Source organism: Frankliniella occidentalis, unplaced genomic scaffold, assembly GCF_000697945.3.
Source record: "Frankliniella occidentalis isolate FOCC.00 unplaced genomic scaffold, Focc_3.1 Scaffold25, whole genome shotgun sequence".
Taxonomy (NCBI): domain Eukaryota; kingdom Metazoa; phylum Arthropoda; class Insecta; order Thysanoptera; family Thripidae; genus Frankliniella; species Frankliniella occidentalis.
This window is the reverse complement of record NW_026267155.1, coordinates 1,066,957-1,081,250: the sequence shown is the minus strand read 5'-3', so window position 1 is coordinate 1,081,250 and position 14,294 is coordinate 1,066,957. Positions and strand designations below refer to the sequence as shown.

Below are 14,294 nucleotides of genomic sequence, written 5' to 3'. Positions count from 1 at the left end.
TCATTTGAAATTTTAGTGTTTACAGACTCTACTGAGGCTGGTTTAGCGAAACTTTCAACAAGCAAAATTTGAGATAACTATGTTTTGCGAGTCCCATATTTAAGAGCATGACAACTTGCCATCGCAAACTGAATTGCGACCAAAGGTGCAAAAGGTGTAGGAAAACAAAAATGTTTGCAATGCTCTATCAAGTTATCTCAAGGTTTTGTGATACCACGTTATTGCAATGTTTTGGCAACGACCTATAATTTTATTTGAGTTCAATTTCCAATAAAAGCAACATGGATTTCAGAGCCTCTGAGTACATCCCGAGTATTGGAGGTGGCGCGGAGGTGGAGCACACCTGGAGTACGTCCGCTCGCCCAGGGTTACGCACACGAGTCGACCACCCCCTCGGCGGCGTGACCCTGTCACCTGACAACCAAAATAACGCGCGCGAGTTGTAAGGTTGGCTATTATGGAGCGCCGCCCCGCACCGCCCCGGGCGTTCAAGGTTTACTATTGGTCGGCGCTGCTCCTCCCCTCACCTTGTGACCGCTCGCGACCGCCGCCCACGGGGGCGATAAACGACCACTATTTCTGAACGGGCTCAGCGCAGCTCAGCGCCGAAGATGTTGGTCTTCTGTCACTGCCTTGCTTCCCTCTGCTCACGGCCTTGGGCGTGCAGTGTCAGCGGGCGGAGGTCGGGGTGGTGGGGAGCAGCGTGCGTCGCGCTCCCAAAGCTTTTCGCCTATCGCTCCGATAAACGTGTGAATGATCGTGACTCTTTTTTTTTTGTAAAAGGTTAGGGGTCGTTGCACATTCCATACGCTGAGGTGGGGTACAAATAACATTCATGTTCACCCGTCATAAACTTTGTTGGGCAACTTCTGTGAATCATAGCGACGCCATGATTTTGCACCCCAGGGATATTAATATCATGGGGTCCCTATGAGTGCATATCGGACCCACGGGTGGTATGATAAATGTAACCCACGTCTGGAGAGTGTGCCCTACACACCAATGACACAAAGACGGCTGTCACAGTTAACAAAAAAAATAACAATGTATTTGTCGGCGATGACTTATAAAAAAAACTGTACAAAATTCTAAGGTAGCACTAATTACGTGTCAGTCTTAACAACTGCTGAACCTGGCCAGATTGGAACAGCTACGAACTTACACCACAGTAAGCCGATATCACTCTAACCGAAAATAGAGTGCGGAGATCATCAAATATGAAGATGTGTTGTAAAAAACGTATTTCAAAAAATTAAATATTCTCCACCTAATCTGAACTGCTTTGCTCCGCCACCGTGAGGACTTGCACGAAGACGACGTGCTCACCACGCACGAACAGCTGACCGATGTGCCGCACGCACTCCTGCGGATCAGAACAATCAACGATAACAATCAACAACAAATAAAAATAATGTATATAGACGCGGCCGCGAACTAGGAATAATCGAAAATTAGAATAAAGCGTGGGACGCTCTCGGGGCGGCCAAGGCTCCCGCTGGAGCTCGTTATGAGAGCGCTGATTGCGTGGACGGCAGGGTGCCGACATTGAGCAGTGTGTCGCTCAAGGCCAGGTCAGTACAGCGGGGCGCACAGTGCGGTTAAAACTGTCGCGGATCGAGCTCTTCAAATGGCGGGACTCTATCAAGTGCAGTGACACTCGTTTTTTCACTGTAACGATCCTTTCTTGCAAGAGCCCGTCTCTTGTTATTCTCACACAAGGTTTTTTTATTTCGACGAATCGTTAACGGACACGTAGAAGCAAATCACCCAGAGAATCGGAGCTTTAATTCAGAGTTTAAGAAATGCTTATTATGAATGAAAAACAGACTTCTACGATTCAAAGAAGCGTTCTCTGAATTAAAAGTAAAGCCTATACGTACTGAAAACTCTTCTTTTTTTAGACCAGAAAAGGCTCAATGCTTCAAGGGAACACAATCTGTATGACTATGTAGAAGATGAAAGTTTTGCTTATCTTTCTTTAGTTTAAAGAAAGAATTCTCCAGGTGATGAAATTCAACTTAGGAGTGAAAGCACAGCGCAAGGAACAGCAGACATGACCGAAACTACCGCCTCAAACTGCCGTTCGTCTCAAGAAATTACAAGTTTTGTGAGGTACAAAATGTGTAGAAAATTAGTGTATATATGTATTTGCCGTAGCACAAATGTGCTTTTCTGAATGCAAGAGTATTGCATTGCATTGGGCTAATGAGTAAATTCCTTGTTGCAAGAGCGGGCTTTTACCGGGTGTATAGAACAGAAAGGGTGGGTGTTAGATGAACTTTGAGTTGTATGCCTCTGTAAAAAAAGGCCATAAACAGCTGTAAATTTGCTACCATTTAGTGCCATTATTAGTTTTAATGCATTTGTACACCCAGAAGAATGATTTTGTATCACGCACAGAGCTGTGAGCTTTATCGAAATGTGCTTAAAACAAGTGAGCATTTATCTGGGTGTGAAAGCACTGACATCTTTTAAAGGTGCGACTCCAATAACCCCAAACACCTCTGTCTTTAGTAGGGCTCACCTGTCGCTTGCCGCACGCCCTGTAGAACACCTTGGGCAGGGGGATCCAGTCGGCCAGCTCCTCCCTAGAGCGCTTCCCCCGGCCCTTGCCCCGGCCGTGCTGCAGCTCGCGCAGCGGCACCAGGTCCGCGGGATGGGGCAGGCCCGTCGTGGGCCCCGCGCCGACGTGCCCCCGGCCGCGGCCGCGCCCCCGGCCCACCGGCTGCGACACGCACACCTCCGCTAGGTCGCTCGTCACCTCCCGAACAATATCATCCGCTGCAACAGACGATTTCAGATGGTGATGGCTAAAGCATAGAAAGAGCAAAGTTTAAAAATGTACATGCTCATAAAGCAATATCAAAGAAACACGAAAATGCCTCGAAACATAAAGAAATGGTTTAAAATGCACCAAGCAATCAGCAGAATCGATTAATTCTTCCCTGCCTAACCCCCCTTGCCTTTAACTACTAAAATTTTTGTAATCCAGCAGGTGTATAACAGTAGGCTTAACACCATTTATTTTAGTTAGCTGGTCAGTAATTAAGGAGATTTATATCTAGTTGACACTTTGACTTTACATAAATATTTATATATTTTTATTTGTAGTCTGGGCGTTTTAAGTTATCATCTGCTAAAACCGTCGATTCTGGTTGCAGCTCATAATTTAAACACCAACGTGCGCAAGTTATGATTTTAAACATTACATGGTGTTCAACTCACGATGCAGACTTGGACACTCACAAATCTGTAGGAACCATATGGTGTGCAGCTGCTATACTTTTCGGAAGTGTCGAAAGTTCAAACACCAATTGACGTTTAAGCTAGCACCGTAATGGCGTAATGTGTTGAGAAAGAGCACACTACTTCAACTTAAACACCAATTGAAGTGCAACATTAAACACTTGTTTTGCCAGCGAACAAAGTGAAAAAATCCCATCGCTACTTTGAACCCGGTGCGAGGCTGCATAGACGAGGGCGGAATGTGAGAAGGCCGGGCAGTCACCCAGGAAGGAGTACGGTGCAGCGCTGCAAGGCTATGCAGCCGCTGTGCCTCGGCTATGACTCGCCGGCGGGACGGCTAGGCTATGTGCGCCGCGGCTAGAGTCTTACACGTCCATCTCCCATTATTTATCTTCATGCGTCACGTTTTTAAAATAAATACGAAGGTAAAATAAATACCAGGGTAAAATAAATACAAGGGAAAAATTAATACGAGGGAAAAGTAAATTTTTAACAAATAAAAATAAATAAAAGTAGCCGAATTACACGTCTTGCGTAACAGGCTTCGTGAGACGAAATTTGCGGTTCTCAGTATTCAGTACACGATGAGGGAGGATTGGCAGAAAAAAAAACAAACAAACAAACATGAGGAACAGATTTCAAATCATCTTCTCTTTGCTGTCTTCATAGTTTTGGAGGTAATTACTCCGAATAACTCCGTGCATACACACGATTCCCCATGTATCCCGGATCTTGGGTCTGGGTACACGTAATTCCAAGAGTTCCCCGGTTTTACATGCATTTAAAAAACAAAAACAAATTTGCAAACAATTGACGGGCTGCATTGAAATTTTAACTATAATTAAGTCTGTTCGATTGTTTGCACTTCGTTAGAAAACGCAAGTGCAACGACAGGCAAAAGTGGCAATGTACTAAAATCATATTTGATTGCAAGCTAAAGAAGTACAAGAGGAGGACAACAATCCCTACCCCCCAAAAACCGAACTGGCTCCAGCACAGCGGATCGGACAGAAACCGCAATAACATGTTTGCAAAGTGTTTGGCACGGCCCTAGCGGACCACTTGAAATAAATTCGTTAGCACTTTTGTATGCACTGCGCAGCCGGCGTTATGCGACGGCCTGCATAACTCGAGAGCTGCATAACCCTTCCCGGCCCGCGGCGCGGCGTGGCGCGGCGGTGCACCGCGCTGCACCGCGCCGCACCTCTGCATCCTGATACTGCAGTTGTTGTGCAAGCGGTGGATCCGTCACTGCAACAAACTGCACCCCGGCGCTGCAGATCCAATGCGTCGTAAATCAGAGGCGCACGACTTCGGCGCCAAAGGGTGATAGAGGTCTTTTTGGATCGACTTGAAAGAGAAGCGATCCAGTGAAGAGGCATCTCAACTCGGCGCCAGTTGTTATATAGCTCGGACTATCAGCAGTACAATAAATGCATTAAATGTCAATTTCTTTAAGGTAAATTATTGGGCAGAATAAGTAAATAGATAAGTAAATAGATAAGTAAATAGACATAACGAGAGAGAGAGAGAGAGAGAGAGAGAGAGAGAGAGAGGCGTGGGGGGAGCTACGAGAAGAGCGAGACAGATAGAGGAAGTAATGCCCCCAGCGGTGCGCGGACCGCTTGGCCTCCACTGCCAATAGCCGCACGGCCGTCTAGATCCCGCCCCCCCCCCCTCCTTCCCCTCCTCACGACCCGCTAGACTGGGCTGGACAGCATGGCGCGCACAGCTTTCACTTGCACTTTTGCAGCCAAGCAGTTGCATCGCGTTGCAGCACGCTGCAGCACGCTCCGTGGGTGGTAACGTCACAGACTCCCTTCCTCCTAGCCTCGTCTTCCCCCTCCTCCCCCACCTCCTAGATCTTTCCAGGAAATTGATAAATATACTGATGATTTTAATGAATCGTAGAAATAAACAATAACATTTCAAAGAAAGCATGACATTTCTAGAAAACATTCGAAGAGTGGGTTTTCATAATTTTAAAAAAAGCGTTCTAGTGTTAACGATCGCCCGCGCGTTAGTGATAACGTGATTGTGAGCCCCTTTTTGTAATTTCTGGTGTCAGTCGTCGGTGCACTTGGCAAATCATTTTGCCAACAGGAGTACGCCAACAATCATTGCTTCCGAAAGGCCAACTAAACATTCTCAAAAGGTATAGATACAGCCAAGACGGCAAGACAAGGCCAAAGATATTTGAAGTAATTGTTTGTTATATGGAGTCCGCTGCTGAGAATGGACTCGGCTTACGCCGCGCGCTGATACGGCAAAACTCTTTGGCTGGGATTAAAAAGGCGCGACTAGCCATGTTGGGATGTGCCGGAAGAGCGAGCGCGCCGCGAGGAGCGGTCAAGGACTCGGGCCCAAGGACCCGCCAGGCCCGCGCACGAGGAAAAGATGCGCGGCGCTGGAATGGGGCACCGGAGTCGGCAAGAAAACCACAACACTGATGAATAAAGTGTTCAACTACCAGTTGAGCACTTTACAGTGTTCAACTACCAGTTTAAAGAGTTCAACTGGTTATTTTGTGCATTTGGAAGAGTGTACACGGAAAAAAATATGTAAGTTAAGCCAACTAAATGTTAGCTGCCTTAGCATTTGTGTTTGCTAATATCGTGACAAGCAAGTTTTTCGGCTACCACAGCGAAACGTTTGCTGTCACAGCGACGTATCAGCTGTGAGAGCTAATGCTTTACCTGCAGGAGCAAATGCAATGTCTGCTTCAGTTGATTGGGGATAATCTACCAGAACGAGCACTAAAGCTAATACAGATAAGCATTAGCTGCCCTAGCTAATTCTTGCACACAGGAGTCAATTATTAGCTCCGGTAGCTTAAAAGTTGCTTGTCACGATATCAGCAAACATATCAGCTGTGCGAACTTACATATTTTTTTCCGTGTATATGTCGGTAGTTATTGTGCAAGTTTAAGAGTTCAACTCCTCTGTTGATCACTTTTCATCTATTGGATGCACTATGTTTGGGAAGTGTTCGTGTTCAACAGAGGAGATAACAATTTTCAGTGCACAACTGACAACAGTCGCACACTTTAAAGTGTACAATCGATGGCACAGTAAAACTAGCAGAGGCACACTTTAAAGTATTTTAGGTTTGAACACTTTATTTACCAGTGCATCCGCCACTAGAAAATAAAACAATTTCATTACTCTATGGGGCTGCTTTGAATGCCAACATTTTGGCATTGCCATTCAAAAGTCAATTATTGGGAGTGCTAATCTTGTTATTCTTTGTTGGATGGTGAATTTGGAAATGCAAAAGTAGCTATGCAGAGATTTTACAGCAGCCACATCAAATAAATCTTTTTAACATTGACAGCTTTCGTTGCGAACTGCTGCTAAACCTTCCAACTAGCGTTACTAATTTATATTTTGTCTTTTTTAGGTGAGGATCCTGAGGTACTAATCCGCCAAGGAGTGGCATCGCGTATCAATCAGGTAGTAAAAAGATTATTGAGAGAACTGCCAGGTGAGCCCCGTATCGTTAAGTGCGTATCAAGTGCTCACCCTGGAAGTAGTCCTTGGCGCGCGCCGGCGACGACCTGTAGAAGACCTCCGTGACGTCACTCAAGGCCAGGTTCCAGTGCTTGTCGAACAGTTCGACGTAGCCCTCCAGCCGGCCGTGTACGCCACACGCATCCCTTGTCACCACCTGCAGGAGTGTAACACAGAATCGTCAGACGGAATGCAAAAACGAACCGATATTTTTGTCCTTGGCTAGAAGTGGTTGGGTACACATGCAAACACATTTCCTAGCAGCACCTGAAAAAAATTAACAAAAAAGTCTTAAGCTACAGGGACGATGATGGGGACGATGCAATAATCTCACGAAAAACAAAACATTTTCACTCATGTATTTTATCAACTATCAACGAGCACAAGTTGTCATTAATATTGCATATTTTCTTTAACGCAGTAGTAGACAAACAGATATGTTTTTAGACATGTCTTTAATAGATGGAAAAAAGAAAGCTAAGACTTAGTTCCTTTTAAAAGTGGCAAAATTTTACTGCGTTTACAAAGGCACGATACTGTCTAATAAGTGAACATAAATTGATCCTCTTTTTTATTGCCTCTGCAGGGCTGCTAATTTGTAGTGGCACTTTTAGCACTCCTAAAAGCTAAGAGTCGTACCAGTTTTTCTCCTAAGTTTGCAAAGATAAGAACCTCAAACTCCCTGGAAGTTCACAGCCCGAGTGTGTAGCTTCGCATTTTGATAGTAACTTGTCAACAAATAATAATATGGCAGTTTAGGTGAACAATGAAAATCCATGTGGCAGCAGTAGTTACTTTTAATTATTCCTGGCGGACTAGAGTGGTTGTCTCCTGGAGACCAGCAGTTTGGCGGAGGCCAGCATCTTTATTTGATTCGGTGGGTAGTTGGTCTCCCTGCGCAGCGGGCGCGCGCGTGCGAGCCATTTAAAAGTTTTTGGCGCGCCTCCGTCTGCTCGCGGTCAAGGAGAGGTGCCGAGTCACCCGAGGGGGCCCACAACTCGGTGCAATATCATGAGAACACAAACGAGTGCATCTTCAGCAACTAAACTTACAACTGTGCTCGATTGTTGTAAATATTTTTAATGCAGTTGGCCTTCAAAGATCAACAAACTAATGATAACTTCGGTAAAATACAAATGTAAGATGTCCATCCTGCGCCACCACGCACTCTGTGTGCCAATCTTAATTAAATTCCATGCCCCTCCGTGTTACCCCGTCGTCCACACTAAAGTCTTGTGAACATTTTTATTCACAGCTTACTGGTTCCTGCGCGCGTGCTACGCTTACACACTTTTTAAAACGTTGGTATGAACAATTTTCTTTATACTGGTGCGTCATGGACGCATTTAAAATGCGTGGGTTAAACAAGAAATCAGGAAGCTGTGAACAAAACTCAGTCCATACGATCTGAGCAGCGATTTGCCGCCTGCGGTTGGGAGGTCGGCAAGCCGCCCGATACCCGCGTAGTGCTGCCTGGGCTACCTCCGAGCTCGCAGGCGGCCGCCTGAGGAAAAACGTGATAACGAATCACTCCAACGCACGGCCAGACTCAGAGGTTTCGGAAATCAACGGAATATTAGTCGCCACTCGCAGCGTCCGGGTTCTGATAAGAAACGTTTCCCCCCGCGTTTCCCAAAACTGAAATTAAAATGCAAAACAAGTTTTTTCAAAGGGGTCACTGCAATTGAAATAAATCATGTTTGGCACACTATCAAAAATAATGTACTAAAGTACAACAAATGGACGGTATGGTATGTTTGTAGAAATGAGGCACATGATCGTTGAACTTTTTTTGTTTTACACTACACTGATAAACTAAGGGTGCAACTGGCAAAACTTTTAACTGTGCAACTCCAAGTTAAATACTTTCAAGCGTGCAACTGCAAGTTGAATACTTGCAAGTATTCAACTCGGTAGGTGTGCACTTGCAAGTGTGCACCTCCTCTGTTGAGCACTTCCTACCCAGTGAGCGTTCAATATAAGTAAGTGTTCAACCGATTTTTTATCTTGCAGTTGCACACTTACAAGGTTCACGGAAAAAAAAGAATTTGTTCCCACAACTAACGATTTTGTTAACATAGACATAACAGATAATTTTTAGTTGCGGGAACAAACAAATTGCTAAATGGGAACCGAAATTCTTCTGCCACAACCAGCGCGTCGCTATGTTGTGGCAGCAGAATTTTGCTTCCCATAGCAAATTGTTTGCTCCTGCAAATAAAATTGTATGTTATGTCCATGTTAACAGAGCCGTTAGTTGTGGGAACAATTTTTTTTTCGGGTTGAGCAGTTGCACCACTTAGTTTATCGGTATAGTGCCCATAAGACTCCATGTTAAAGAATATTGTACTTTGTACCCCATTATATTTGACTCAGTGCAATGCGACCAGGCATGGACTTCACCAGTACGTGTCGTGCTTCTTTTCTGACAGTGCCTGACTCGTGTCCCTCTCACTCCTGACCGCACGCTCCGGCCCGGGGTGGAGGGCATGCCTAGGCGAATGGGGACAAGGTTATCAGTTTCGGGACGCGGAAGAGCGCCGAAGTCTCCCTGCCGGTCTTTGCGTGGGCCGTGGCTTCCTCCGGCGCAGGTCCCGGCACAAGGGCCTGCCGGGCCGGGTGGGGGCCAATCGCCGTCGTGACGGGCGCGACCCCACACGCTCCCGCACACCGGAAACCCAAAGTGTGTGAGTGTCGTACACTTGAAGAGTAAAAGTGTGAATTTTGCTTTGAAATTCATACACTTGTGCCTCTATTTGTATTGAACTACGAATGTTGTTCACACACCTACAAGTGTGCGACACTTACACATTTGGATTTTCGATGCAGTCTGATAGTCAAGGAGACTACCCGTAATAATGCTAAACGCTAAAACTTGTAAAACAGAAAAACAATATTTATAACTTAACAGTTTGAAACGGCCTATTTTGAACAAAATTAAAAAACTGTGCAAATTTTTCCTGTAAACTTTACTATTTTGAATTACAATTGTACACGACATCTTCCATGGAAAATTTTCCTGTACCGGGTACGAAAATTTTGTCACAGTGTAAATTTGTATTGCATGTTTCATATTTAAATATTTTTATGAGTCGATTGTTCGTTGTAATTTATAGTTGAGAAAATTTGTTTAAGGTACTGTTCCGACGCCCCGACGCACTACAATACACGAGCAGCCCGGCCCAAAAAAGTATATCCCCCTCACACGCCGAGTGCGATCCGGAGGTCTGTTTGAGGAACTTCCATACAAGGTGCGTGCTGTCGCGGGTGTGGTGGGGCGAGACGGGGCGTGGCGAGGAGTGGCGGGGTGGGGCGGGGCGTGGACCGTGAGCAAGGACGAAATGTGGCCGCCACCTTGCTACTACATTCTGCTCCATCCGCAACGCCCCGCCTCACCCCGCCCCGCCCCTCCACGCGCTGCACCGGCGGACCACACCGCCTCACCTTGCCTTGCACGGCGGCCTTCCTCCGCCGAAACTCGGCACAGTCCGCCCGCTGTAATTAAGGATAGAGAGGGAGAGAAAGAGAGACATAGAGAGTGAGGGAAAGAAATAAAGAGAGTCAGAGAGTGAGAGAAAGAGAGAGACAGGGGAGGAAATGGTGGGAGAGAAAGAGATAGAAAGTCCATTATGAGCAAGGACTCAGGCGGTGAGTCCTTTCGGACGACATCATGGACTAGGAGAAGCTTTGTATCGCTTTGTATTAGTTACATGAACTACTTCTTCTTCTTCTTCTTCTTCTTCTTCTTCTTCTTCTTCTTCTTCTTCTCATGTTTGGTGGTACCCTGAATGCCAAGCGACTTGGCTGGTTTTTCGGGTCGGCGTCGGTGTGACGTTTTCACCTGGCGTTGGCCCTGGGCGGGGCCGCCGGGCCGGAGCGGGGTGTGGGAGAGAGGAAAAGAGACAGAGACAGATGCAGAGAGGGGGGTCTGTCCTTGTCCTTGTCCGACCAAGGTCCGGCCTGGTCCGGTCCGGTCAGCCCAACGACGAAACAAAAACAAACTCCTGCCAATATGGCGGATACACGGATACACAATATACTATAAAGAATTTTACAACGTTTATATCACGTTTTCTGACAATATCTGGGCGTCCTTACTGTAAAAGATACAGTTGCATTTTATTATGATAGATGAGGTAGATGAGGTAGATCGAGGTAGTACAAGGTAGTGCGAGGTTGTACTTATAAGGTAAGTGAGAGAAATTAAAAAGTTGGTGAGCCACCTTGAGTACAAGAGTTGAGCTTAAACAATTTTGGGAGAAAATATGTGAGTTGCCTACCCTGACTCTGGAGCGCGCCGGACCTTCCATGGTCTCCCACAGTCTCTGGAACGGGGGTTGGGCCGCGGGCATCCGACTCAGCAAGTTCATTTTAGGGGCCTTCTTCTTGGCTGGGATCATTTCTGAAACAAAAAGAAAAATATAATATATTAGCCAGTGACACATTCGAGGATATTGCGCAAAAACGTGAGCGTTGCTGTAAATATTATAGACCCAATTTTTTTTACGTCACTGCCCTTACAAAAATAATCAGTACCCAAACAGTCCCCAAACGGTCTCATTCAGTCCCCAAACAGGACCCATTCAGTACGTTCGCTGTGAGACTAGTGCGCTGCGAGGTCCGTTGAGCTGTGGGACTAGTGCGCTTTTCGGTCTCCCAGACGAGACCAGTGCGCGTTATTGTACGCTTGATCAGCGCCCTAGGACCCACGCGGTACCCTTTCCGAGCGCACTAGTCCCCAAAGAGTGACCGTCCCGCGCGCACTAGGGCGCGTTTAGTACTCATCGGAGGAGACTAGGGCGCGAAGAGGACGCGTCGCACGGGACTAGGGCGCTTTTGATACTCACCGGAGGGGCCTAGGGCTCAAAACAGTACGCGTGCCGCGGGACCAGGGCTCGAACAGTACGCGTGCCGCGGGACTAGGGCTCAAACAGTACCCGTACCGAGAGACTCGCGCTCAAACAGTCACTATGCAAGACTAATAATATAGGTGGCGTAGGGACTTGAAAGAACCTTCGAACACATTCGGCTAAGACCCAATAATATCGCAACTCGCTTATCAGCTGAGGATTAATTTACGCGGGGTCCATGAAATTATAGTGGGGCAATTCTAGACAAAAATTGTAAAAAAAACGTCCGTCAGATGACATTTGTGAGCGACTGAGAGGTGCTACGGGTTGTTGAAGCACATTACTATACGACTAGACGTGTTTTTGCAAGACGCTTCTAGGGCGTTTGGCAACAATACGTAGCACCTCTCAGTGCCGTCACTGACGGACACCCCTATCTGATTCAATAGAAATAACGACAAAAAATTAAAGATAAGATGCACTTTTTAAGCCCTACAAGGGCCTGTGCTTCCTGCCCACAGAAAGAGAGAGTGCAAAAAGTGTCGCTACTCTTTGAAGACTGCTGACAAACATTAATTTTAACGCATGCACATGGACCCGCCAGAGAAATAGTTACCTATTTGACGAGATAGTAGTGAAGTGAGCTTCTAGACAAAGATATATTTCAGCATAAGTTGAAGAAGCGCTGCATCGCCCTAAAGCTAGAGTCGAAAACTGCGTTCTTCTGCGCGCAGCCGTTCGCCTACACGAGCAGGCGCAAGGACTGCGTCGGCTGTGTCCCGAAAGAGGAGGCTGTCGGTTGCGCTCCTTCCCCATGTTACAGGTTGGCTCAGCGGTCAGGCGTCGACATCACCGGCAAGGAATCCGAGGAACCAGAGGACAAGGGAACGAATACGACCAAGCGCGGAGACGGAAATGGGACCAGTACGCAAAGAGTCCTCGCGCCGATTTAATTTTTGTTTCAGGCAAAAGGGGACTAGTACGCTTTTAGTACGCTCGGCTCGACGCACAGTCACTGTTTGCGCACTAGTCCCCTCCCACTAAGGGACGGGACCAGGGCACACGGAGGGCGTTTTTTCGTCACTTTTGGGCGTGTTTGAGACCAGTCCCCATGCGCCCGGACTAGTACCCAAACAGTACGCTCGTGGGGACTGAATGATCCCTGTTTGGGGACTGTTTGGGTACTGATTATTTTTGTAAGGGTGTGAAAAATATCGTCGTAAATTTACAATTTTGTTTGGAAACTCGAATTATAATTTGAGTTGTAAATTTACGAGAGCACATTTTTTACTCGCCAGTATGCACTTACAATACGTACTGCATGTACTTTAGCGATTACAAAATGTAATTTTACGACTTGCGTCAAGAAAATTTTTCCTGTAAACCTTTCACAGTGCGTAGACACGAAACCAAAACCAAATTTTAAAAGAAAATCGCTTTTCTTCAAACTTGAACGAGGACTGTTTTTACGAAGCAGTGTACCACTCAGGTGAGCAACCTCCGTGCGAACCTCCCCGCCCCGGCCCCCGCCAGCCGTCTAGCCGCGGCTAGTTTTCACTTTCTGCCTTTTCCTTCCGCGAGGCGGCGCCGCGGCCGCTTCAGCGCCCGGAGCCAGCCAGACTCCAGGCGGTGAGGCTGGAGACGAAAGGGTACTCGCCAAAGTCCTCAAAGTGCAGCTGAATCGAAAAGCAGTGGTTTTATGCTTTTGCGCGGGCCACGCGTCGACATGTGGCGTTTATTATTGACAGTGTACATGTCTGGTCTGAGCGCTTTCGGTTCGGTGACACTTGGGCTTGTTAAAGCTTCTCTATGCCCTTTCAGCCAAAGTAAAAGCGCCCTCTCACAGGTATAAAAATATTTCCGGATCCGGAAAACGTTGGCATGGCAGTTTAAAACTGATAAACGGTCAGATTGCGTTGAGTCCGCGCGCCAAAATTAAATGAAACGTAATGCGGGTCATCCCGTTTTTTTGCTTTGATAACAGTCAACCCGGTCAACCCTACTTGCACCCTCTTCGGGAAAAGAGACAGGAAGCAAAATAATTCATATGGTGACACTTAAAATTATGTAACGATTAAAAGTCATCACACCCAGCGCAAAAAATGTCAATAATTTTATTTATTTACAAATGTATATTTTAAGCAGCATCAGGTGGAGCGAAATTGACGACTAGTTATTCCTTTTCAGTGTTCGCAATCGCATGCCCCGTTTGTATTTAAAAATGCGCGGCGCAGTAGATGTGTTTGAAGGGTAGGTAAGTTGCGTGTTGTGGCGCGACCCTTACCCTAATACATCCTTAGGACACGGCAGAAAAAGAGAGCTTAATTTCCAAGCTTATACGTTAAATGTATTTGGTTTTCCGCAAATGTTCGCTCTAAATTAATCCTACGTTTCGGTTTGAAGGAATCTATGCACATAAATCCATAATTTTGTACAAGGGAATGCATAAAAAAGTTTAAATAAACTCAGAAATGTGAGCCAAAAAATTGATTCCTCAAGTCGTTGGGAATAAAAGATACAAATCCAGTTCGTGTGTACTAGACGCTTTAAACGTCATTGGACCGTACGCACTTCATGTGTAAGTCAAGTGCTGCACTGCGAAATTCTTGCAAAGAATTTTCAAGCATTGTAAGCAAGTTTGCATTGCAAACGATTTTCTTCGTAAGTTGCGAAGAAAATGGTTTGCAA

At 46.2% G+C, this 14,294-nt stretch overlaps 1 protein-coding gene across 1 annotated transcript in view; it reads right to left on the bottom strand.

The window, feature by feature from the left end:
- Positions 1 to 1,020: 1,020 nt before the first annotated feature.
- Positions 1,021 to 14,294, bottom strand: part of LOC113212335 (U7 snRNA-associated Sm-like protein LSm11) — a 22,281-nt gene continuing 9,007 nt past the window's right edge. The window contains exons 3-6 of the mRNA XM_026430988.2: positions 11,037 to 11,158; positions 6,769 to 6,913; positions 2,525 to 2,781; positions 1,021 to 1,363 (exon numbers count right to left, since the gene is read on the bottom strand). Coding sequence (XP_026286773.1) covers positions 1,268 to 1,363; positions 2,525 to 2,781; positions 6,769 to 6,913; positions 11,037 to 11,158 — 620 coding nt within the window. The 3' untranslated portion in view covers positions 1,021 to 1,267. The remainder of the gene's footprint in view (positions 1,364 to 2,524; positions 2,782 to 6,768; positions 6,914 to 11,036; positions 11,159 to 14,294) is intronic.